General features: G+C 29.5%; 13 protein-coding genes across 13 annotated transcripts; 7 read left to right on the top strand and 6 right to left on the bottom strand. All coding sequences in view use genetic code 6, as the record gives it.

Annotated features, from left to right (window-relative positions):
- Positions 1 to 543: 543 nt before the first annotated feature.
- SS50377_24736 (Rab GDP dissociation inhibitor) lies at positions 544 to 1,950 on the top strand (the record flags this gene model as incomplete). The annotated part of the gene is made up of 1 exon (XM_067908577.1): positions 544 to 1,950. One exon carries the CDS (start codon positions 544 to 546, stop codon positions 1,948 to 1,950), a length of 1,407 nt encoding a protein of 468 aa, XP_067763398.1.
- Positions 1,951 to 2,821: 871 nt separating this feature from the next.
- Positions 2,822 to 4,603, bottom strand: SS50377_24735 (uncharacterized protein; the record flags this gene model as incomplete). The annotated part of the gene is made up of 1 exon (XM_067908576.1): positions 2,822 to 4,603. One exon carries the CDS (start codon positions 4,601 to 4,603, stop codon positions 2,822 to 2,824), a length of 1,782 nt encoding a protein of 593 aa, XP_067763397.1.
- Positions 4,604 to 4,998: 395 nt separating this feature from the next.
- Positions 4,999 to 5,412, top strand: SS50377_24734 (uncharacterized protein; the record flags this gene model as incomplete). Its single annotated transcript, XM_067908575.1, has 1 exon — positions 4,999 to 5,412. The coding sequence occupies one exon, from the start codon at positions 4,999 to 5,001 to the stop codon at positions 5,410 to 5,412; it is 414 nt and encodes a 137-aa protein (XP_067763396.1).
- Positions 5,413 to 5,427: 15 nt separating this feature from the next.
- Positions 5,428 to 6,276, bottom strand: SS50377_24733 (uncharacterized protein; the record flags this gene model as incomplete). Its single annotated transcript, XM_067908574.1, has 1 exon — positions 5,428 to 6,276. One exon carries the CDS (start codon positions 6,274 to 6,276, stop codon positions 5,428 to 5,430), a length of 849 nt encoding a protein of 282 aa, XP_067763395.1.
- A 1,086-nt stretch (positions 6,277 to 7,362) lies between these two features.
- Positions 7,363 to 7,824, bottom strand: SS50377_24732 (uncharacterized protein; the record flags this gene model as incomplete). Its single annotated transcript, XM_067908573.1, has 1 exon — positions 7,363 to 7,824. The coding sequence occupies one exon, from the start codon at positions 7,822 to 7,824 to the stop codon at positions 7,363 to 7,365; it is 462 nt and encodes a 153-aa protein (XP_067763394.1).
- A 983-nt stretch (positions 7,825 to 8,807) lies between these two features.
- Positions 8,808 to 13,529, bottom strand: SS50377_24731 (uncharacterized protein; the record flags this gene model as incomplete). The annotated part of the gene is made up of 1 exon (XM_067908572.1): positions 8,808 to 13,529. One exon carries the CDS (start codon positions 13,527 to 13,529, stop codon positions 8,808 to 8,810), a length of 4,722 nt encoding a protein of 1,573 aa, XP_067763393.1.
- Positions 13,530 to 14,134: 605 nt separating this feature from the next.
- On the top strand, positions 14,135 to 14,740 carry SS50377_24730 (uncharacterized protein; the record flags this gene model as incomplete). The annotated part of the gene is made up of 1 exon (XM_067908571.1): positions 14,135 to 14,740. The coding sequence occupies one exon, from the start codon at positions 14,135 to 14,137 to the stop codon at positions 14,738 to 14,740; it is 606 nt and encodes a 201-aa protein (XP_067763392.1).
- Positions 14,741 to 18,232: 3,492 nt separating this feature from the next.
- Positions 18,233 to 20,230, top strand: SS50377_24729 (Protein phosphatase 2C; the record flags this gene model as incomplete). The annotated part of the gene is made up of 1 exon (XM_067908570.1): positions 18,233 to 20,230. One exon carries the CDS (start codon positions 18,233 to 18,235, stop codon positions 20,228 to 20,230), a length of 1,998 nt encoding a protein of 665 aa, XP_067763391.1.
- Positions 20,231 to 20,246: 16 nt separating this feature from the next.
- SS50377_24728 (uncharacterized protein) lies at positions 20,247 to 21,971 on the bottom strand (the record flags this gene model as incomplete). Its single annotated transcript, XM_067908569.1, has 1 exon — positions 20,247 to 21,971. The coding sequence occupies one exon, from the start codon at positions 21,969 to 21,971 to the stop codon at positions 20,247 to 20,249; it is 1,725 nt and encodes a 574-aa protein (XP_067763390.1).
- Positions 21,972 to 22,090: 119 nt separating this feature from the next.
- SS50377_24727 (uncharacterized protein) lies at positions 22,091 to 22,759 on the top strand (the record flags this gene model as incomplete). The annotated part of the gene is made up of 1 exon (XM_067908568.1): positions 22,091 to 22,759. One exon carries the CDS (start codon positions 22,091 to 22,093, stop codon positions 22,757 to 22,759), a length of 669 nt encoding a protein of 222 aa, XP_067763389.1.
- A 353-nt stretch (positions 22,760 to 23,112) lies between these two features.
- On the top strand, positions 23,113 to 23,916 carry SS50377_24726 (CHY zinc finger family protein; the record flags this gene model as incomplete). The annotated part of the gene is made up of 1 exon (XM_067908567.1): positions 23,113 to 23,916. One exon carries the CDS (start codon positions 23,113 to 23,115, stop codon positions 23,914 to 23,916), a length of 804 nt encoding a protein of 267 aa, XP_067763388.1.
- A 476-nt stretch (positions 23,917 to 24,392) lies between these two features.
- SS50377_24725 (uncharacterized protein) lies at positions 24,393 to 25,319 on the bottom strand (the record flags this gene model as incomplete). The annotated part of the gene is made up of 1 exon (XM_067908566.1): positions 24,393 to 25,319. One exon carries the CDS (start codon positions 25,317 to 25,319, stop codon positions 24,393 to 24,395), a length of 927 nt encoding a protein of 308 aa, XP_067763387.1.
- A 105-nt stretch (positions 25,320 to 25,424) lies between these two features.
- SS50377_24724 (uncharacterized protein) lies at positions 25,425 to 26,081 on the top strand (the record flags this gene model as incomplete). Its single annotated transcript, XM_067908565.1, has 1 exon — positions 25,425 to 26,081. The coding sequence occupies one exon, from the start codon at positions 25,425 to 25,427 to the stop codon at positions 26,079 to 26,081; it is 657 nt and encodes a 218-aa protein (XP_067763386.1).
- Between the last annotated feature and the right edge of the window lie 19 nt (positions 26,082 to 26,100).

The following is a 26,100-nucleotide window of genomic DNA, read 5'->3' as shown; positions in this document are numbered from 1 at the left end:
TGTTTACATTCCTGTAAATACTAATTTTTACAAAGAGTGTCTATCCTCTTATTCAGTATATCCTATATCAATAAATCCTTTAGTTTTCTTATTAATACAATCAATATCGTGAATCATTATTGATATATCACAATTTTCTCGCAACTCATTTCTAATTTTATTAGAAATAATAATTTAATAAGATACTGTACTATCTGAAAATTATTTAAAATGATCTGGAGTATGGTAATTTTACGAGTTTATTTATTATAGTAGGTAGAATGATGTGAAATTTGGATTAAATTTAGGTGATATTAGTAATGGAAATTATACAGATTAAAGATCATAAGATTGATAAAATAATTTTTTAAGTTATGCTTAAAGAATATTTAAATCTGTAGATACTAATAAAATTGTAAACAACTGCCTATCTTAAGTTTTCATAATTGTATTTTTTATATCTATTAGATTTTTATAAAATGTTCCTAATTAATGCATTTTAAAAATCACCAAATTAAATTAATATATAAATACCTAATTGAGAAACCACTCCATTCTAAATCAATGGAATAAACATATGATGCTATAGTATTAGGTACAGGTTTAAAAGAGGGGATTTTATCTGCTTTATTGTCAGTGCATGGTAAGAAAGTTTTACATATGGATAGAAATAAATATTATGGTGGTGACTGTGCGTCACTTAGACTTACATAACTTTATGAATTCTTTAATGAAGATCCAGCTACTATTCCTAAAAATTTTGGGAAAGACGGAGACTGGAATGTAGATATGATACCTAAGTTTATTCTAGCTTCAGGCGACCTTATGAAAACATTGACACATGCAGACTGTTTAATGTATTTAGATTTTGGGAAAGTCGCTGGATCATTTGTTTACTCTAAAAATGAGATTCAAAAAGTTCCTTCTACTGTAAAGGAGGCTTTAACTTCAAAACTAATGGGATTATTTGAAAAGAAAAGAATGGGATCATTTTTACAAGATATAAATGACTATTTATATAACAATAAACCAATGAAATTAGATCCCACAAAATGTACTTGTTCAGAATTATTTGACTCCTATAAATTTGAGCCTGGGACTAGAGAATTTCTTTTACATGCAATGGCACTTTAAACAAATGATATGGCTCTTAGATAAGTAGCATTACCAATATTAGAAAAAATTTAATTATATGGTGCTTCAACATAAAGATATGGGTCTTCTCCTTATATTTATCCAATTTATGGTCTAGGTGATATACCATAAGCATTTGCTAGATTATCAGCAGTATGGGGTGGTACTTATATGTTGGATAAATAAGTGGACGAAATCTTAATTAATGATGGCAAAGTAGAAGGTGTTAGATGTGGGGATGAAAAAGTTTATTCAAAGATTGTAATTGGGGACCCAAGTTATTTTCCAGATCTAGTATAGAGTGTAGGTAAAGTTGGAAGAGGAATTTGTATTCTATAAGGGGCCATTAAGAGGTGTGTGGATTAGTCTGATCAAGAAAAAGATTAAGATGGTAATTTAATCCAGCATACATCTGCATAAATTATTATACCAGGTTCATAATGTGATAGAGATGATGACATTTATGTAACTACCTAAGGATTTAACCATCGAACTACACCGAAAAATTTATGCATAGGGTTTGTATCTGGATAAGTTTAAGGTAATGATTAGAAAGAACTGAAAGCTGGTTTTGAGTTATTAAATTAGGCTGGAATTTTGAAATCATTTTACAGAACTACAGATATTTACGTACCCAAGCCCGAAGCAAAAGATATGAATATATTTATATCTAAAAGCTATGATGCAACTTCCCACTTTGAAAGCACTATTAAAGATGCTCTTGAAATGTACACTTTAATTTCAGGAGAAGTACTAGATTTGAATAGTAAAATTTAAAGGCCTTAACCTTAATAAGTTCCACCTATATAAGAGGTAACCGAGAATGTTGAAGAATGATCAAATAAATTTTCGTTATTTTTTGCTGTTTGCTGCTTCCATTTAAGAAATATATTCATTTTTCTCTTTTAATTACTTTTTTTACAGTCTATATTTTCTTAAGTTATTAATGATATCTATATATTCATTTTACCATCGTGTAACCAAATATTATTAATAATTTTATTCGCGTGACTTTAATTCGACTTATGTCATATTTCGTATAATAGATAGGTTTGGCGACTAACATTTCTTTTAAAGAAATTTGTAATTATCCAGATCGAGTTTATTGTCTTTTATTTTAATAAACGAAATACAAACTTTTAACAACAACTTACCACCAATTGCTTATTTTGCCCCATGAAAATTAATGCTTAAAATATGAAATAATTTATATAGCTAAGAGAAATAAATATCTGGCTCTCTGGGAAATCCTTTCTCTTCTAATATTTTTTATAATGAAATTAATTATTTTTATCTTTTCTATAGTTAGTAATTTTATTATTAATAACAAGTGAGACCTCTTTATTTAGGTGTCTAAAACTAATTTAAAAATTAACTACTGAGCTATACTTATAAGATTGTACGCGGATTATCATACAGTTATTAACAGTGCATACTTTATCGAGATATAAGCCTTTATCCGGCTTCGTTAGTATTTGGTTGGTTATTTAATGTTGAAATTGAAATTCGTTTTCCATACGTAATTTTTGATAAAATTGGTTAGTTCGGGTATTAAATTTGCTCAGTGCTTGAGTCTGATAATGATTTTAGAAAATTGATCATCTTTTATATATATAATTTATATACTATTTAAAAATTATCATTGAATATTCAGAATAATTACAAAATGAAAATAAATATAATGTCATATGTAAAAGAAATATTAGGATCACCTAACTACTTTGAATCCTCCTTCACATCCAACTAAAATTCCTTCTTTTATATCTCTACCACCATGACCAACGACACCTAAATCTACTCTTCTAGCATTCTTTATTTTATTAAGAATAATATTTTTGAACTCCCATATAAGCAAAGTTTTAGCAGATCCTGAAATCAGCCTCTTATTATCAGAGCTTACAAAAGCTGGAGCTAACCCTCCTAATGTACCAGCTCTAACTGCATCATTAATAGAAATTTTAATAATTACAGGTGATTTTCTATGTTACATTTAAGATGTTTTACTAAGCATGTTAAGACCCTCTGTGTCAACTAAAAACTGAACAATTATCATATTTTTGCATGTTAAAATCAAATATTCTTCAGCTAAATCAGTAGAAATAGCAGTTATTCCAAATCCAAGACCTTAAAATTAATTGATTGCACGATTTCCTAACTTATTGAATATTTTACAGCTTCCATCATCTAAACCTATAATAACACTGCCATTTTTGCATAAATGAACTACAGAGAAATCAGGTGTCTTCACATAGTTAAATTCTAGCCCAGTTCTAGATTGTTCCATTCTATTATCCAATAGATATACAGAATTCCATGAAATACCTACAATTCCATTATCGGAACTGATATTTGCATTTCCAATATTTTGAGTTATATTAGTAGCAAAATCGACAACTTAACGAGAATCAGTGCCTTTTAGGGTGTTTATGATTTATTTTGGTCTATCAACATTTAAATCATAACTAAGAATACTTTCAACCGATTCTTTATTAATTTCTGTAGCTAAAATTGAAAAATTTTAAGCCTTAGCTTTCACTGAAACGACCTGATTTTCGAGATCTTTTAGGACAACTTTGGTGAAGTTCTTGTTCTCATTTGAGTAGATTGCTATGACATCATCCAAGCTTACGACTGCCATTCTATCATTGGCATCGAAATAGTGACCCTTTTCGTGTCCTTAAGTACAAGTTTCTACATTATCATCGAAGTTGTTATACTCGCTATCTTCTTAATCGGATTTCTGAAACGTTTCATCATAAAATTAGGTATCATTTGCGTTAGTTTTGTAAATCGTTTGATATGAGCTCGAAACCGCCTACTTCAGCAGCCTTGAAAAATGATTATATTAAGCTTTATCATGGAATAAAAATGATAGACCGCCAAATTCGCATACCATGCTGACCTGTTTTTCAGCTGTATAAAGTCTATAAAGTAGATTAGAAGTGATCTTTTGCGAAATTCCACCGCTGATTTCACTATCACAAATCATATAATATCCTGATTTCATACCTTTTAGGATAGCTTCGTTTGGATCAATAATGCTTATGCAGAAATATCCTGCAAATTTCTAAAAATCAGCATTAAAATCTTAATAAAAGGCCTAACAATCAAACTAATTTGAAAATCCAAAATCAGATGGTACTTATGAATGATGAATAATTGTAACAGGATTTTTTGTATATTTCAAGAGATTATCTGCTCGTGTCAGAACATCAGTGAAAACGTCAGATTATGTTTTGTTATGAAGACCATTAACCGAAGTAAACTCTAGTGCAGTATAAGTATCGGTTTTAAATACTAGGGCAAATGCACCATCTTGTTTATGGACTTCGTAAAGTTATTAAAAGGTAAATGTTAGTTCCTGGTTGGAATATAAAACTTTAACAACTGGATAAATCAACGCAAAATTAAAATAAAGCTTTGCCTCTGAATTTATTACTATCCATTATTTATTAATAACTGATTTGATAATAGCTTGAATGTGTGACATTTAATTTTTGCTTGAAATTTATAGGTATGAATATTATATTTAAAATCTACACTAAAATATAATCTAAAAAATAACTAACTTAAATTCACTTTAACAAAATTAAAAAATTATAATAAAGAGATTTTATTATATATTATATAAATTATTAAAAGGCGTTATTTTTATTATTAATTCATAGATTATATAATATAACTTTCATTTTTATTATTTTTATTATAAATATTTTATTTTTATTTTAATATTAATTTTCTAAACCACAAATAAATTTATTTGATTTAATCGGATTATAATTATTAATTATTAATTATTTTTAAATAAATCAAGTCGTCTATAACTTACAAATCAAAATCAAATATATATTATTATATAAGCTAGCAATTCATCAATAGTTTTGAATGCTGGGAAGCTTCAATGCTATTGCGCACGAGTTATACCTTGGTCCATCAGCATCATCAGATTCGGAAATCTCTATTTCAGATCTGATGCCTTTAACACCGGATCTAGGTTGCTCTGTTCCTTCCAATTAGCGTCCATAAGGTGTGTGTGTTGCAGCAATGTCTTCACACTGCGCATTATATGGTATCTTGGCTCAACTTCATGCTAGACGTAAAGTATAGGTACCTACGACGTTAATGGAATAACTTGGCAGAAGGACCGCGAACGCAGTGGCCCTTGCTGCATAGGAACAGAAACTCGTGTTGTGGGTCACAGGCTTGGAGTCTGGAGCTAGGGGAGTAGTCTTGGACGCATTGAAACTCGCCCCAGGATTAAGTCAAACTTGGGTAGCTAAGCTTAGAGCGTTAAGGTGACCTGTGCTTAAAATTTCACTCTTTTCTAGGCGGAAAATGTTCATTTATACTGCTTTTGCTATATTATAACTTATCTATAATCCTTTCATCATCCCTGTACTTCTCCAAAATTCTTCTCCCTATTTCTCTACTTTCCCGAATTGCAACATCCCTTGCAGGATCTATAGCACCATCTCCAACTACCAATAGCCTGTCTGGTTTAAAGCTCATTCTGTCATTGTAAAAATCTTACCGAATCAGCGCATGACACGTTCTGCAGACACCCTGACGGTTCAAAATTAGCCACGGTCGATGGCAAACTGAACATTGATGAATTGAATTCAAATTATACTTCCCACTTCTTAACCGTCCTAGACATATGCTACAAAAATCGCAATTTTACGATTTCATTTTTCTAGATTCAGACGAGTAGCAAAATCTAGTGCAATAGGGTCCCAAAATGGGTTCGTAGGACTTGATCTCGCCACAAATTGTGCACTAGCAATTTGATGTTCCAAACTTGCTTAGAGGTGAGCAATAGGGAGCGCAACGCCTTGGGTTGGCAGACTACGAAAGCTGAAGTGTTTCTGGGTCAATTGAAGGCAACTTGAGAATTTATACGGATAGCTTCTAGGGGAGCGTTGTTACTATTTGGCGCAAGACATGTACATGTTCGCCTGGGGATAGACTTTGATGGATTACTGCATTCGGTGGAATATCAACGAAGTTTATATTTTAGATCCCTAAAATAGTCGTAAGATCGTTAAATAACAGTGAGAACTCTCGCGATAATTAATTTAAATATGATTAAACTGTATTATTAGCAGGAGCTTTTGAAATAAAATAATATGATTCGTCAAAATAGATTTTCAGTTCAATTTCCATTTTAAACTGAAAGGAAATTTTTGCTTATTTTATATATAATATCTGCTTAATATAAGTAGTTTTGGAAAATATAATATAATATTATAAATAAACTATAAAATAATTTTGTAATTAATGTTCTGTGGATCTAAAAATAGAGTCTACAAGTCAAAGATTATTATTAGTGATTAATAAATGGAACTGTTAGCTAGTCATAATGATTAAATGATAAGCATAACCGAAAATATAGATAAAGTACATCAAAATATAAGAATTTACAAAAATAAATTCCTAGTATTAAAAGAATAATATCAAATTATAGAGTTACATAAGTAAGTGGGGAAATATACTAATTGTACTGAGAGTTTATAAGGTGAGCTGATAAAATTATAGGAGTAATCTAAAGTTTAATAAATAAAAAAAGCATTTACTGACTAATAGGAACAAGTATCATAATTATAAATTTAATATGAGCGTTAATTTGATATATTATAAGCTATAAATTAGTTTATTTTGTATTTAAAGTAGCAAACGACTGCTTACTAAGAATAGTAAAAAGAAATATTAAAAATTTTAGAGATTAAAAATTTTTAATAGCTACTTATTGAATAATTAAATGCCGATATCATAATATTAACAACTAATATTACCACTTAACAAGGACAATAAATAATGAGTATTGAAAATAATGATAAAGCATCTGAATCCATTGTTGTTAATATATCATAATAAAACTTTGAGATAAAAACATAATATTAGTAAGAATTGAAAAAATTAAAATTAGATCTATAATAAATATCAAAAGAAACCTAAATCAATAAGTAACAACTTTAGTAACTTTTTCATACTTATGAAGATAAAGATATTAATAATAAATACATACTTGAAGTATAAAAAAATACATTTTTGAATGAGGAGCAAGTAACTCTTAGCAAAAAGAGAGAATTTAAAATTATTTTACTAACTATCAATAATTTTTACCTCTAAAAGTAGATCATGTTTAAAAATTGTATTCTTAATAATAATAGTATATCTGATATTAAAAAGAAAATAAATGAATTTAAATTGCAAATAAAAGCAATAAAATATGGATATAAAAAGTGAATATCACCATTTTAATGCTAGGATGAACCCAACAATATACGCTGTTGCTACGAATGCAGCATTTTAAGATGACTTAATAACTTTTCTTACTCGCTATTTCCAGTCCTTAAGGTTAATTCCTAAGTGAATTTCTATATTTGATACTGATTTTTCTAAATCTTTTCTTCTAATAAACAAAAAAGTACCTTAACTTTCAATTTCAAAGATTTATTTCTTTATTGATCTGAGTTAATTTTATAACAATATTTATTCTTTTTATAAGCTCTCATAATCCATCTAGTAAAAAATATTTTTAATTTATTATTGAGTTACTGATGCTGTTGTAATATTTATCTTCAATAATTTGGGAAATTTAAGTTGTGAATCATTATCATATTGAATAGTCACATTATCGTTATCATTGGTTTATCTTTAGATTTTTACATAAATTATAAATTTGTATGAAGTAAGAGGCTGAATTTCCATAATTTATTTTGGATATTCATAGGCAGTTTGATTTGAAGATTTTATCTAAGCATAGACTATTGACTTTTAATTATTAAATAAAGAAAATTCTGTTTATTAATCGGTTATACAAAATGATGATGGTGAGATTGTTAACATTAAAATTTGTTAATGATACATATTTTAATATATAATAATATAAATTTGTATTTAGTTACATGAAATAGCTGACAGATAAATAAATTGTTTATTATACTTCGTTTTATGAGCGTATAGATATTAAAAACTAAGGAGCAATAAATTAACAATTGTTTGTATCTAAAGTACACTAATTTTTTAAAATAGAAGAAGATATATTGGATAGACTCTTTTTTATTTTAGACTTTGACTAATCAAATACTATAGAAATTAAGGAATTTTTGCATTTGTTTTATATATTTTAAAATACACCATTTGATACTGATGATGATGTTTATTATATAGCAGCCGATGTAGACTAGTAGCATAAAATAAATATTATATAATTTAGACGAATAATAAATGCTCTTCGGATTATATGCCCTTAAAATATAATAAATTAGTCCTTTCTTTAATATTAAGAAGAAGACTTTTTATCTCAGAAGTAATTTAAGTAAGCACTACTAATTGTTCGGGATTAATGAATATTTTATATTAATAATATACTTAAATTAATTTGGTACTACAAATGCGAAATTTAACTAATAAAGTGTTATTAACTCATTATCTGAATAGCAATTAAATATTGATGAATAAAAGATTAAAAGAGAGATAATAGATTTGGATTAATTAAGAGAAAGAATTAGGGATATAGGAATTAGCTTAAGAAATAATCTAAATATAACAAAATATCTCATAATATTAAATACCTTCAGTATTTAAAGGTAAGTAATTTAGTTAAAAATAATAATTTAATTAGTTATAAAATTCAAACCGGGCATGGAGAATTAAAAAATAAAAAAAATAATCAGATAATTTATTTTAGTTCAATGTTAATTGCTTCTGAGTATTTATTATATTTTTTCTTCTAATATCTTATCTCTCTTTTAATCTATATCTAAAAGTTTCTATCGAGTATTTTCTTTCTTTAGTTCTAATTCTTTCCTATCTTCTATTAGTTATTAAACTTGATAAATAAATTTTTAGATTTGCTCTTCTTTTGATAATAAAGCATCATTATCTGGAAATAGTTAAAATATAATATTATCTAATTTTACATTGTTGTTTTAAGCTTAATGAGTCATATCTTCTAGCTGTTTTTATAACTGGTTGTTTTAATTAATTAATTTTTATGTTTCATTATAGTTTCTGTTTGATTCTTGGATCCTGGCGCCTACCTCGTCCACTGAATGGCGGGTGCGCTCAAGGATGCCGCTTTCAGCGCTAGTCTTTTCTTAGATCGAAAGTAGCCCCTCCAGCTCAGTAATCATGATTCCCATTTCGGACGTCTGCTGGGTAACCTCAGCTAGTCTCTACTCCTAGTTCTTCAATCGCACGATCTCATCAGCAGCATCTCCAAGTTCTACCAGATGATTAATGGTTATGACTTGCTCAGTGTGTTTTGTTAAGAAATCGGCATCGGCGTGGTTGAACCCACATGCTAGCTGGAGCGCAGCTACCTGCTCTGTCAGTAGGTCTCGCTCTGTTGACGCCGTCTTACAGTCTTCGTAAGTTTAATATACATCAGGAATCTCGCCTATATTCTTATACTGGTCCAGCTCAGACTACAGTTGGTGAATATGATCGGCTAGCCTTTGCGCCATCACGGATCTGACCTCTTCATTGAGGATAGCCTCGGGAACATTTCTGGCCAGGATATTCCGGACTTCGGCGTCAGTTACCTTCGCTTCCTCGATCTGCTTCGTGGCTTCTGCGAGCTAATCGCGCTATTTATTTACTCCGTCTAGTGCCGTCATAGTAACCACGATTTCGTCATCTAAATCATTGACCTATTCAGTCACCGTGATTATTTCGAGAAGTGCTCTCGTCGCTTCTAAATATTTAGCTTAAATATCTTCGAGGTCCTGTTGGTATTGGGAAATCTTACTTGTGATATCTTCGTAAGAACCAATTTCTTTTAGAAGTGCTAGTTCTTGGATCCTGGCGCCTACCTCGTCCACTGAATGGCGGGTGCGCTCAAGGATGCCGCTTTCAGCGCTAGTCTTTTCTTAGATCGAAAGTAGCCCCTCCAGCTCAGTAATCATGATTCCCATTTCGGACGTCTGCTGGGTAACCTCAGCTAGTCTCTACTCCTAGTTCTTCAATCGCACGATCTCATCAGCAGCATCTCCAAGTTCTACCAGATGATTAATGGTTATGACTTGCTCAGTGTGTTTTGTTAAGAAATCGGCATCGGCGTGGTTGAACCCACATGCTAGCTGGAGCGCAGCTACCTGCTCTGTCAGTAGGTCTCGCTCTGTTGACGCCGTCTTACAGTCTTCGTAAGTTTAATATACATCAGGAATCTCGCCTATATTCTTATACTGGTCCAGCTCAGACTACAGCTGGTGAATATGATCGGCTAGCCTTTGCGCCATCACGGATCTGACCTCTTCATTGAGGATAGCCTCGGGAACATTTCTGGCCAGGATATTCCGGACTTCGGCGTCAGTTACCTTCGCTTCCTCGATCTGCTTCGTGGCTTCTGCGAGCTAATCGCGCTATTTATTTACTCCGTCTAGTGCCGTCATAGTAACCACGATTTCGTCATCTAAATCATTGACCTATTCAGTCACCGTGATTATTTCGAGAAGTGCTCTCGTCGCTTCTAAATATTTAGCTTAAATATCTTCGAGGTCCTGTTGGTATTGGGAAATCTTACTTGTGATATCTTCGTAAGAACCAATTTCTTTTAGAAGTGCTAGTTCTTGGATCCTGGCGCCTACCTCGTCCACTGAATGGCGGGTGCGCTCAAGGATGCCGCTTTCAGCGCTAGTCTTTTCTTAGATCGAAAGTAGCCCCTCCAGCTCAGTAATCATGATTCCCATTTCGGACGTCTGCTGGGTAACCTCAGCTAGTCTCTACTCCTAGTTCTTCAATCGCACGATCTCATCAGCAGCATCTCCAAGTTCTACCAGATGATTAATGGTTATGACTTGCTCAGTGTGTTTTGTTAAGAAATCGGCATCGGCGTGGTTGAACCCACATGCTAGCTGGAGCGCAGCTACCTGCTCTGTCAGTAGGTCTCGCTCTGTTGACGCCGTCTTACAGTCTTCGTAAGTTTAATATACATCAGGAATCTCGCCTATATTCTTATACTGGTCCAGCTCAGACTACAGCTGGTGAATATGATCGGCTAGCCTTTGCGCCATCACGGATCTGACCTCTTCATTGAGGATAGCCTCGGGAACATTTCTGGCCAGGATATTCCGGACTTCGGCGTCAGTTACCTTCGCTTCCTCGATCTGCTTCGTGGCTTCTGCGAGCTAATCGCGCTATTTATTTACTCCGTCTAGTGCCGTCATAGTAACCACGATTTCGTCATCTAAATCATTGACCTATTCAGTCACCGTGATTATTTCGAGAAGTGCTCTCGTCGCTTCTAAATATTTAGCTTAAATATCTTCGAGGTCCTGTTGGTATTGGGAAATCTTACTTGTGATATCTTCGTAAGAACCAATTTCTTTTAGAAGTGCTAGTTCTTGGATCCTGGCGCCTACCTCGTCCACTGAATGGCGGGTGCGCTCAAGGATGCCGCTTTCAGCGCTAGTCTTTTCTTAGATCGAAAGTAGCCCCTCCAGCTCAGTAATCATGATTCCCATTTCGGACGTCTGCTGGGTAACCTCAGCTAGTCTCTACTCCTAGTTCTTCAATCGCACGATCTCATCAGCAGCATCTCCAAGTTCTACCAGATGATTAATGGTTATGACTTGCTCAGTGTGTTTTGTTAAGAAATCGGCATCGGCGTGGTTGAACCCACATGCTAGCTGGAGCGCAGCTACCTGCTCTGTCAGTAGGTCTCGCTCTGTTGACGCCGTCTTACAGTCTTCGTAAGTTTAATATACATCAGGAATCTCGCCTATATTCTTATACTGGTCCAGCTCAGACTACAGCTGGTGAATATGATCGGCTAGCCTTTGCGCCATCACGGATCTGACCTCTTCATTGAGGATAGCCTCGGGAACATTTCTGGCCAGGATATTCCGGACTTCGGCGTCAGTTACCTTCGCTTCCTCGATCTGCTTCGTGGCTTCTGCGAGCTAATCGCGCTATTTATTTACTCCGTCTAGTGCCGTCATAGTAACCACGATTTCGTCATCTAAATCATTGACCTATTCAGTCACCGTGATTATTTCGAGAAGTGCTCTCGTCGCTTCTAAATATTTAGCTTAAATATCTTCGAGGTCCTGTTGGTATTGGGAAATCTTACTTGTGATATCTTCGTAAGAACCAATTTCTTTTAGAAGTGCTAGTTCTTGGATCCTGGCGCCTACCTCGTCCACTGAATGGCGGGTGCGCTCAAGGATGCCGCTTTCAGCGCTAGTCTTTTCTTAGATCGAAAGTAGCCCCTCCAGCTCAGTAATCATGATTCCCATTTCGGACGTCTGCTGGGTAACCTCAGCTAGTCTCTACTCCTAGTTCTTCAATCGCACGATCTCATCAGCAGCATCTCCAAGTTCTACCAGATGATTAATGGTTATGACTTGCTCAGTGTGTTTTGTTAAGAAATCGGCATCGGCGTGGTTGAACCCACATGCTAGCTGGAGCGCAGCTACCTGCTCTGTCAGTAGGTCTCGCTCTGTTGACGCCGTCTTACAGTCTTCGTAAGTTTAATATACATCAGGAATCTCGCCTATATTCTTATACTGGTCCAGCTCAGACTACAGCTGGTGAATATGATCGGCTAGCCTTTGCGCCATCACGGATCTGACCTCTTCATTGAGGATAGCCTCGGGAACATTTCTGGCCAGGATATTCCGGACTTCGGCGTCAGTTACCTTCGCTTCCTCGATCTGCTTCGTGGCTTCTGCGAGCTATTTCTTAAATAATTTAATTTCATTACTAATAGAACTTTATTAATCTTAATTTTATGATAGTTCTAAAAAGTTTAAGTCACATTTAGTACTAATAATATTATCTAATGATTACTTTAGCTGCTAGTTTTATGATTATAACATATCATTGTCTTGTTGCCAAGCTTCTTATTACTAATATAATGTTACTTAAAATTTTTAGAACAAATTGACACAATATAAAGAAAAATCTAATTAGCAATTCTAAAAAATATTAGAAATGTCAATAAGACACTTTTATAATACATCTGATGGTATATATTGCTAACAGCTCAGTGTAAGTAGATCAATATTTTTCTCTTATTTTTCTTGAGCAGCAATTAGTTTAGCAATTTATTTTTATAGTTATTAATTTTTTTATTGTGAATCAATAATTTATTATTAAAGTCGCTCGATAAATTTAATCTATTTCGACTTTAAAAATTCCTCCTTATCATCATGGATATTAATAACCATATCCATAAAATCTTCTATAGCTTCCTTTTTATTATTAATAATACCTTATTAGCATTCCAGCGCATAATTCATATCATCAATATCTGGTATTTACAAAAACATGTCTTTTATATTATCTTTAAGATCAAATTTTATCATGAATGATGCTTCTAATATTTAATGAATACATCCAGAATCCAATTTTTAATCTCTTGTGAAGTTAAGCCCCCATTATAATAGTTGGCCATAATATGTCTCCATTTTAGTAATTTTAGTATATTGGTTATATATTAATTAACTAACTTCTTATTAACATCTATTTACTCGATATAAATTGTAGACAATTTTTTACTAAATAATATTCAGTTTTTAGATATAAGTATTATTAACTGCTACACTTAAATATATAGTCGTTAAACATAAATTTTTGTCATCAATAGTTCCATTAATTTGATTGGAGATAAGATTATTACTTCTTTCTTTGATTACGATCACTAATTGTTATCAAATAACTATATATTAATATAACGGATATGTATTTATTAAATTTGATAGTATTAAATCATATCTATATAAATTATACTAGGAATCATATCAAAATAAATCTTACTATGTTCATAGTATTTTACTAAACAAGCTTAGTTGATTAATTATGACAAGAAGATATAAAATTAAATTACCATCAGACCATAATTAATTATATAAAATCATTAGTCGAAGTTATATTTCATGATCTCCACTTAATATTATTCATGATTAGTAAATCCTAAATTACTTGACATTTTTATAGACGGACATATCGATTTGTTGATTTACGATATAAATAATAATTATATATCATATTATTTTAATATCTTAAATAATTTATGCAACCATTACTTAAGTCTCTTAACATAGATAAACTTCCAACAGAAGAAATTATAAACCAACTCATCTAATATATAGATAATATTTAGGTAGAAAAGTAAGATATTAGTAGTAAATATGAAAACTGTAAATCAGCACTTTAATAAATCCTATAATCAAACTTAGCTGCACATAAAAAATTCTATGAAATTCGTAGTGACCTTACCTAATAAATGTTATAGGAAAAGACTTTTAGGAATGAATTTTTGACAGAAATAGAAGATGCTATATCTGAACTCAGGTAAGAAGCAGCAATAATGGAACTTGACGATTTAACTTATGATTGTGATGATGAAATTGATACAAACAATAGAAATGAGTTGGAAGAGGCAGTGTTTCAGCTTCAAAAAGCAATTCTAAAAAATGAAAAATAAGTATCTGAGCTTGAATGTCCTGAAATAATTAACACATGTAGAAGATATGCGGAAAGTGAATTCTTAAGGAATAAAGATCGAATCAAAGATTTATAGGTTAAAATTGATGAATATTGCTAAAAATTTTAACTTCTTAAGTTACGTTTGAGTGTCGAAGAGTTTAACAAATATAACGTCCAAATAGATGAATGATTTTGATTGTATTCGCTATCCACAATAATTTAATTATAGTAAGATAGATATAAGGATATTACATTTAAATAGATATATAGAAGGTTGTAAATATATAATGTTAAGTTTTTCATTTATACTAATAAAATATTTAATGCAAGAAATTAATCTGTGCCTATTTTATCATACTAATGTTAAATATATCATTGTTTACTTACCCATTTTATAATATTTATAAATAACATCATCATGTACGAAAATCATTAGTATAATAAATTATAGTAAATAAAATTAGTTAAATTTAAACATATTTAAGATTTTTAATTTAGTTACTACTAACTTGGTTTTATTTGTTTATAATTAAAATAAATACAATATATCTTAGTTAAGACTAATTGAATTATCCTCAATATTTGAATTTGATTTGTTAAAGTAAATTATCAGTCATAATATATAAATAATTTTAAAGGAAAATAGGAATAAAAAATTTTACTTATTATGATGAGCAATATATTAATTAAGATTTTCAATAAATACGCAATCTTACTCTTTCGAAAATATTGGATTTTCAGAAACAAATTCTAACATACTCAATTCAGGCAAATGGCTTAAAACTAAGATAACACCAGAATAAATTCTAAAATCAAATTATTCTATGTTTAGAAGTATTTATCCTTTACTGAAAAACAATATATATTATTCTATAAGCAAAAGGTGAAGTTAGTTATTAAATCAAATTAAACTAACTGTGTCCGCTATTAACCCCATGTCTATTTTTACTAATCTTTAGTTAGATAGAAGAAATTGTTTCTATGACTTAAATTTATTTTTTAGTTTTGTCCATAATTTATTACTATTAAATTAATATTTACACCACTAACAGGTTTATGTTATGGATTACTAATCCATGATCCCAAGTATTTGCTTTTAATAAATAGTTTACTTCCTAAAGTTTTCAATACAATTTTTATTTACTGTAAATGATATTCAGAGTCAGATTATGACTTATATTCTAATATTTCATATGCATTTAATGTCATATTTTTTCTAAATCAATATAGTATCCAAAAAAATTAGTGCTAGAATTTAAAAACACTATCATCAGCTATTTCAGAACCTGTAAATAAATATATTTATTAATGATATTCGTATATACTATATAATGTTTAGAGAGAATTCTAATGCACACAAATAATGCATCTAGAAGTGTTACCGTATCTAGTTTTGTACAGGAACTAGTAACATCACGTTTTCATATTAAAATAATGCACATCCAGTTCAAGGTTAGTGTTACATTATATTCTTAATCAACTCTATAGCTAGTTTACTTTATTTGATGTAATATTTATTTCAGAATAATAATTTAAAGTTTAAGGTGAATAAAATTTTACCAGAATTTATAAATTATACAATATTTGTAATTACTATTACTCCTACTCTGGACAATTAGAAATTTTTACGTAATTTTTTAGTGATATTTTTTAACCGACTTATTTTCTCTTGCAAAAGAAATATTTACATTACACTGCATATCTGTATGAGGAAACAATTAGTATTATCTTATAATTAACTAAAATACTTTCATATTTCTCATTTTCAATATGCTAATCAAATATGGAATCATTATACTCATCAAAATATTTAACTACGCATTTTTAAACAAGATTATTTTCTAAAAATAGTACTCTATATGAAGACACTATAAGATTGCAAATATTTTCAGAAATTTGTGCATCATTAAGTTTTAGTGTTAAGTTAATTTCTTAAAATAAATTTTATAAAATAAGCATTGATCTATATTAATTTTACTATATAGTTATATGGTAAATCCTAGTTTACGTTTTCAGAACTTAACAGTTTATAATATGAGCTTCATTTAATTATATCCTAGGTGGTGTTAAAAACTTTCTTTTATTTATTTAGTAACCACCACTATTCAATAGCCTTTTCAACTTGTAAAGGCTTATATAACAGGCATTTTTAGAATTTTATGCGTATATAGACAACTAGTATCTATTTTTACAAAACCACTAAATGAAAAAAAATAAGTTAAAGGCTTTCCAGTTATTCTTTTATTAATATTATTTCTAGGAAGCAATTCATAGATTTTTCGAAAATAAAATAATAGTAATTACATTTTACTTATTATTGTTTATATTTATATAAAGGTTTTTTTTGTGAGAAAAAATGTTGTAAATTGCCTATTCATTAATATTTATAAGTGATGATAAAAACTAATTTTGAAGGACTAGTGATTTAGTAATTAAATGGATATATAATTAAAATATCTTTTAGTTTCATTAATAAAATATTTATGTATATTTCAAATTATAATAATGTACCTTATTCCTTACTATAGTAATATACAGATTATACTACTAAATTTGTAATCTTTTATTGCCAATAAAATATATTCTTGCTCTTACTATGCAAAATTCCCTTTTATTTAATCAATCGTTAGTATTTATTATATAGTGGTCAATATTTAATAATTATATCATTCTTGTTTTCCTTAAATTGATATTATAATATTCTAAAATAATTAATGTTAAAATTAAAATTGTTGTATCTAGTAATAGTAATTTCCTAGATAATATTTAACAATAGTGATAGAATCGTAAATTTTATTGTTCTAAATTGAGTTATTTTTTACTAATTTAGATTTTAAGTATACTATATTTGTAATTTATAAAATCCATACCATAATTAATGATACAATTTGTAAAACAGATACTTATATAAAATTTATGAAATAAATAATTTGGATTAATCTATATGATTGTTTGATTTTGTTTGTCTAAATTATAATAATAAGGTTAATAAATTAATCAGCTGGTGCACTTATTATAATTAATATGTTAATAATTTGCAATTTAAATAATAAACATAATATTTTAAAAAGTTATCTAATTTATTAAGTAACAGAAAAATTTAGATTTAGATGATTATATAGTAGCTTATAAAATATCTGTTATACATTAATATAAAATAATAAATGTAGAATTACATGATATTTTAGTAATAATAAATTATGCATAGATTACTGTATTTTGAGCATACTAATTAAATTAATGAGTATCAATAATACTAATATTATATTATATTATATATAATTCGCTTAAAATAAATTTACTTATTTACATTTCAAGCACAAGTATATTAAGTTTTAGTATTATACGATGAAAATGAGCTATTATTAGATATGATAAGAAAATTTACACGGACTCATTAAACCATTTTTAGATTAATATATAAATATATAAAATATAACGAGTATCCTCTAAAGTTTAATACCATAGTTAAGTCAATTTATAAATTTATTGTATATGTTATTAATTATGTCATCGTTTCTTTATCATCTTCATATTTTAAAATAAGCAAATACTCTACTAAAAAATATATATTTTTAACTATTTTCAAAAAAATCTTACTTATCCATAATCATAATATATTAATCTATATTTCACAATAAAAATGGGTTGTGGAGCATCAAATCCGTTGCAGGATTCAGCCATGGTACCTGAGTCAGCAGCATCTTTTGAATATGAAGTATAAAATTATATGAAATAATTACAACCAGATATAACTTAAGAAATGCTAGATTCTGCGCATGATCTTACAATAATTATTCCATAATAGCTGCCTAAGTTTCTATTCCTTACAACGTCAAGAAATTTTGACTACCCATAAGCATTGTCATATGCACAATTAACTAACATAGACACTCATATAGCTTTGCGCCACTCTGCTTCCGCTGCTCTAATAGCATCAGTATTGGCAATTTAATATAAAAAACGTGCGGTTTCACTAGCTCTAGAATCATAACCTCTTAACCCTGATTTAGCGAAGCTACTCTCAGTTGGTGCATCATATCTTCAGTCACTGACTCTTGTTTAGTGCGGACTCAACACGGATCGCATTAAGTAGATATCAAAGGCAATTTCTTCTTTCGACTCATTAATATATGTTGATTTTTCAAGGAACCCCCTCACTGATACTGGAGCAATTTTGATCCTCGAAAACTTGAAGGCTCACAGAGAACTACGCTTCATCGGTCTTGCTGCAACATAGTCACGTGACTCAACAGTCCGTGCACTTGTAGAGAACTACTCTAATTCACAGATCGCTTATGTAGACTTGAGTGAGAACGCAGGAATCGGCCGAGAATCTGCACAGCTTTTGATTAGCCTAGTGTAAAACTCGAACTAAATCCTATAGATAAACCTGATTAACTGTGCAATTTAAAATAGATAATTATAAGAAATATAGAAGTTTCTAAAGCGGAATGTCATTACGCAAGAGTTATTTGATGAACTAGTTGATACTGTTTTGGACAGACTAAATTTACGGGGACTTTAATAGCTTGCAGATAGTGTGAAAATAGCAGATTCAAGTAGTTTTGAGCAGAAGATTAAAACTCTTCAAGTACATGATTCTGAAGTCATGAGAATCTTAGAGAATGCGAAATATGAAGGGAAAAGTATTTTTAGAGAATAATTTTTGCCTTAGCTCTGCATTTGCTTATCGAAAAACAAGCCTCGCAAAATGAGTCATGCTCCTAAAAACGTATAAATTGCCAGCGCAGAGACGATGGGGCGACGGCAGGAAATGGAAGACGTTGTCTACTCTAATATGAATTTTCACCAATTCCGAACGCGACGTGGGAAATAGTAGAGCAGAGGATAGAAAGAGATCCTATTGTGCCTATTTGACGGACATGGAGGTCGCGACTGCTCAGAAGCTCTTGCTGCACAGTTTCCTCTCATTTTAGCAGATGCTCTTAACTGTATACAGGCTCTTATCACAAATGAGCTTAGCCAGCTCTCAGAGTAATTCTGGTAGCCCTTTATGGAAACAGTTTTCGTCGCTTTGGACGAGGTTCTGAAAGAGCGAAAACTTCAAGCTGGGAGTACTGCTGCGGTAGTCCTAATCCTTAATGGATTTGTGATCCAAGCTAATTGCGGAGATTCACGTGTCGTACTATGTCGAGATACGTTCGTAGCACGATAGAACTAGATAGACTGGGCGAATTTTAAAATCAAAAAAGGGCGCGCAGATGACCCTCTAAAGCAGCAAAATAAAGAAGAATGCGCCGAGTTCAGTCAAATTCCGTCTGATAATGTTTAATAAGTGTTAGAATAGTCTATTCGTCTAAGCAAAGACCATAAACCAAATTTACCAGATGAAGTTCTCAGGATAGAAAAAATGGGTGGTTATGTATAAGATGGAAGACTTTAGGGACTTCTGGCCGTTGCAAGATCTTTTGGAGATTTTTTATATAAACCTTTCTTGACTGCGGCACCTTATGTCAGCACTTATTAGCTCAACCAACGTGATTTTGCTATAATTATTGCATGTGATGGTGTTTGGGACGTAATTTGTGATATAGACGCTTCAATTTTAGCATTGTAATGCACGACAAGTTAAGCTTGTGCTATCAAATTACGAGATGAATCTTATAAATTAGAAAGTTAAGATAATATATCAGTTATTATTTGTAGATTACAGTGATTTCATTTTCAATAATTCATTTCCATTGCGTTTTAATTTACGCATCCTGTAGCTACCTTTTAATGAATGAGCGGGATGAGAGTGGCCGTGTTGCAGTGGTGTTTAGGGGGACTTATCGAGCACGAAGTGGCGATTTCTTATTCTTCTGAATTGGAGTTGACTACTTTTGTATAATATTTCTACTTGCTGTAATATCTTCAGGGGTCAAAGGTGTTTTTCTTATATTTACTTTTTCAGGCTAATGCGAAAAATTTTAGGATTTAATGACTGCGTTTGATATCGATATCATAGATTTTTCCTTTTGGTGCTGAAGTGCCTCGTTTAATTTTTAAAACTCCTCAGCTAATTTATTATTTAATACTGCTTTCGGCTAAGCTAGTATAGATATATTATTTGTCATAATTGAAACCTGTGGAAGTACAGCATTTCCATTATCTGAGAGATTTAATAAATCTGAATATTCGAAGGAGTCAGTATCCTAGATTTATTTTTAGTTTGTTCGATTATTTTATATTTATTCAAATGGAAATTTTGCTAATAACACATCGAGTGTATCTATTTTTGGTATTTCTAAATTTCTCACTAAATCTTCGTAGTAATTTATTTTTATTAATGTCTCATTAATAAATAGTTAATATTTTTCACAGTAAGTACATATATTTTTATGCTCTTTATTGATTAATTTTTACTATATAGTTTTTATAAGCAAAGAACTATCACTAATTCCAAATTACTACTTTAAAATAACTATAATATTACTTTATTATGCAACAATGTCAAATACTAATTTAAAATCATCAATACCTAATAATTACTTAATTTTGTTAAACTGAACATGACTATCTTAAAATTCTTAAAATTATATTGAATTACTTTATATTGATTTTTATAATTTGAATATTTATTATTTTAAACTGGAATTTATTTTTTCATGTTAATCATATTCTAGTTGGAGTGAGCTAATTTTTTTCTAAAGAAAACTTTTTTCTTAACTAATAGATTATAAATTAAATTAGAGCTATTATATTTATTGACTAAATTATTATGTTTATTCTATTTAATCTTTTATTTTAGAATTGCTAATTAAGTCTACATTTTGCTTTTATGACTGTAAACTTCCAGTGAGGGAAATTATTTTTTAATTTAATAAATCAATTTATGATTCTTATTATTAGTTTTATTCAACAATTTAACATAACTTTTATTATAATATTTAAATCTGTTTCGTCGCCTAAATATTTTCATCTTTAATGATCAAATTGGTTTTTTAAAATTCAGATACATTGGATTCTAAAACCTGATTTATTGGCATATCAAAGGTATATAGCAACTAAACTAACTCTTAGACTGAAAGTATTTATATTAAATTTTCTTTAAAACTGTTATTTTATTCAATTAGAGCTTCAAACTAAGCTGTTACAGATGCAAGATTTGTTTAAAGTAATATGTTGTTATCATTGATTTAAGAAATATACTCGTCGTCATGAATTATTTTCTATTATTCTAGTAATTAATACGCATTCTATAGCTACTACTCTAAAAGTGTAATCTATATATCTTTATCTAAACATTATTAAACCTCAGATTTTGTCAAAACTTCGTTGATTTCAAAATTGATATGTTGCTATTAAATAAGCTAGAAATTTTAATTTTATTATTATAGTTATTGTATTTAAGAGTTGAGAATGTCGTTTTCTTGAACAATAGAAAGATAAACTTACCAATCAACTGTATTTGGCATAAATTTTTAAATAGGACGTAAATTAATATATAAGATTATTTATTATTTATTTTTCAATTAACGTAAATTTTTATTTACAAATATAATATGAGTCTATGTTTACTTCCAATCCAATAAAAATGACTTCGTCACGTACATTACTTCCAATTACTCAGCTTCCAATATATCTCTCATAGAGCCCTATTTAATTAACTCAAATTACAATTAAAGATAGGTAGATTTTAACTACAATTCTTCCTAACAGGCAGAATCTACCAAGTTTAATAAGGGACTTCAAAACGGAATCTTCTACAATTAGATGTTAGGACCGAGGAAACTATGAAGATATTAAAGATTTAACTAGAATAAATGGAGATGATGTATCTAAATCTAAAGGGAACTTGCGTGAAATTATCACAGCGGAGGTGGGAATTGGTGACTTGACTATCAAGGGATCAGAATTTACAACCATGAAATTTGCAGTGAAATGCATAAAATAAGATAACGAAATAATAGCTTAACTTGATTTGGTTGGATAGGTTTTAGGGAGCTTGGTAAAAAATATTAAAGATCGTAAGATCGAAACTTTTGAAGCACAATAAAGTTAGATAGATGAAGTTAGTTAATAAAGTAGTGATGGCGAATGCGATTATGGCGGAAAAGAGGAGGGGTAAGATGATATTGATTGCTAAGAATTGCAGGATTTGAAAGAAGTTGATAAAGAAAAATTAAAGCGATTCGGACGAGCAAATGAAGATAGAGCGGAAGAAGAGGGTTAAAGTTCGAAAAAGGGAAAAAAGATGAGATGATAATTTTTATTAAAATTGATATGAAATTATTTGTTACAGAAATATTAGTATTTTACGACACAGCAGTTTAATACTTTCTCTTATAAAACTACTAGCACTAAAGCAGTAAAAATGATAGATACAGTCAAAATATATATTGTACTTTATTAAAGAAAATTATACCATCATAATCAAAATTAGAAAATTTAAACTGGTAATCTAACTCAATAAGTAATCTTACAGACACTATTATGAAATTAATAGGCACATATTAAATAATATCCAATAGTTATCATGAATATCTTGGCCATGTTTCTTCCATAAAAATTTAATTTATTAACATAAAATAATTAAATATTTATTTAGTATATAAAATGTAAGAATTAGATCAGCAAAAATATTAATTAAATATTCTTTAATAAGATGATATAGTTGATGTAATTGTAGCATAAATAATAAGACTAGCTCCTGGATCGTTAGATAGATTTGACCGAAAAAACTACATTATAATTAAAGAGTTTCTTCATGCTCCACTAAACTAAGAAACTTAATAACAGTAAATATAATAAATATAACATGTATATTTTCATGCTCCTGCATCGAAATATGATCCAAATTAGCCTGACATGGAGTTTATAAATTCATTAAAATTATCAGATGAATGGTATACAAACTAACCATTAGACAGTATTATTTTTTAAGCATTTCGGTAAGATAAGGCTCCAGGCTGTTAACATAGAATATGCGGCCATAAAATTATTTGTAATGTGTGTAATAAGATTTATGGATGCCGTTATTGTCATGATGACATATAAGATCACTAAGTTAAACCTTGTAGTTCACAAATAATCTGTAGATATTGTAACTAAACTTAAGATTTTTCTTAATTTTGCACTAACTGCAGTATATAATTTGGAATTACTACTTGTTTTCTTTGTGCTAGAACTGATTGGAGAACAAAAGATGCTCTTCCGTTTGTACACTGTGATTAATGTGAAACCTGTTATCGTGGTTTTGAAGATGACAATATTCATTGCGATGTATGCTAAACGTGTTTCACTAAAGCTTAATATAATATTCATCTTTGTAGTACCTAATGTAGTGTGTGTTTATAATAATTCTGTGAATCTCAATTAGCATATTTAATCCCCCCCCCCATGTGGTCATGCGATTCATGATTTTTGTAGGTATAAAATGGGATAGAATGGAATATTTTCATGTCCTTTATGTAAAAAATTTTTATATGAGAATAGTGAAAAACGAGAAATGAATGTTGGATTTTATAAATTGTGGCTATATAATGGAATTAATGTTAATAAATTATCTACTATAATCGTTTAGTGCAATGACTGCTTACGAGTGTTTTAACATCTATAAACTGGATTTTATTGGTGCAAGGCTTGTAATACTTATAATTGTAATATATATTAAGGCAATAAAGTGTATATTGAAGATTATATTGAGTTAAATGAATCTACTGAAAATTTAGTTAATAAGTTTTTAAGTACAATATTTGACTAAGAACTATAATGGAACTAGATATTCTCTGTTAACTTCTACACTGTTACTTAAGCTATATAATGCACAAATATTAATATATTGCATGAAATGTCTCTAGATTAATTGATAAATTTAGTGAATAATCATTGATAGTTCATTCAAAAATTTCTAAAACTTTAACATATATAAAATTTTCTATCATTTAATGATAAGAGGAAGTATTAAGTTCAAAATAAGTTACAATATAATATCTGAGTTAATCTTCCATTGTCTTCGTATTAATTGACGCCTCTTATATGAAGTCAGCGACATCTTTATCAGAGTATTACTTTTTTAAAATTTCAAATTATTTTGGTGTATAATCAAGAATGGGTATAGAAGGTTTATGAATAAAACTATCATTGCTTTTAAGAGTTAACGATTATAATCTTTCGGTGCTAGCTTCTGGTTACAAACTACTTTGAGAGGCAGACTTTTTAGAAAACTTAGAAAACGCTTCATGAATAACTTTACCTAATTAATCCATACAATCTTAAAATCTTTCATCATTTTTCTATAATAATATCTTTGCTTTTACAAGAGAATCTGATTTAATATTACTTATTTCAGCTTATACTCCAAGCAATTCACCAACTAAATGCTTGTATGTATTCTTATAAGATATATTTAAATCATGCTTCATATGCTATAAAATTGGCGACCAACAATTTTTTACGTTGGTATTATATTCTTAATTTAATTTAGATAATACTTCGTCTTGAGATGGGTTGATTCTAGATGATAAAATATCTAGTTATGTCTTCAAGTTAGATATTTCATTTTTCAAATTTAGATTTTCGCCAATAACAAGTTATATCTCAGCTTTTAATCCATCATTATTATTTGAGAAGTCAAAATGAAAATCAGATTAGCAAGGTTAACCAGACTTGACCTATGCTTCAGTTTTATTCATATTTTTACACATTTAGGATCTAACTTCTTCCATATCTTTCATATCGATCGGATAATTTAAAAAGTAATAATCCAATTTTGTTTTAAGCAACGGAGACATTTTGCGATCAAGAAAATCAACATCAGCCATTTCAAGCGATAAAAAATTTAAATTATTATATATTTATAATATGTTTTTTAAATATTATGTTTTTCTAGCTATTAATTATTATATCATTTAAAATCTCTACCTTGAATGAAGCGAAATATTTATCCTCTCTAAATTGCTTATTAACTACCATAGAGAGCTTAATCTGCAAAGAATTAAAAAACTCCAATATAGTTTAGAAGAAGTGCTCCAATAGTTACGAAAACTAATATTTATGAAGAAAATACTTAAATTAAAGCCGACAATATTGAATTACTAAATATTATTGAAACTAAAAATTAGAAATTAATTTAGCATTAACTTGATTTAGAAACTATAAAATTAAACCAGGAATAAACTAACGTAACATATTAAGCAGAGATTATCTCTTTACACAACAAAATATAGTTTTTACATACATAAAATGAACTTTCTGAACGCAAACGGGAACGTATTTAATTTGAGATATTGTAGAAATAAATTAACCAAAATAGATATAATAAATATATCACATAAAAAAATACGACAGTTACAATGCAAGTATTAGGAACTATAATTACTCATTTTGCATCAGATTTAATAAAAGAATTTCACGAAATACCAGTTTTTGAATAAATAAAAGACTTTGACGCGTAACTTTAAGTTTTAGAAGATTTGATATCAGATGTTCTTATCAAAAAATAAGAAGAATAGGAAAGCTTTGGCAGTGATGAAGAACTCGAGGAGAAAAATGAAAATGAGGAAGGAGAAGAAGAGTATGATTGAATTTTTATATACAATATAG

This window comes from Spironucleus salmonicida, chromosome 5 (assembly GCF_000497125.1).
Source record: "Spironucleus salmonicida strain ATCC 50377 chromosome 5, whole genome shotgun sequence".
Classification (NCBI taxonomy): Eukaryota; Fornicata; order Diplomonadida; family Hexamitidae; genus Spironucleus; species Spironucleus salmonicida.
This window is presented reverse-complemented; position numbering and strand designations above follow the sequence as displayed.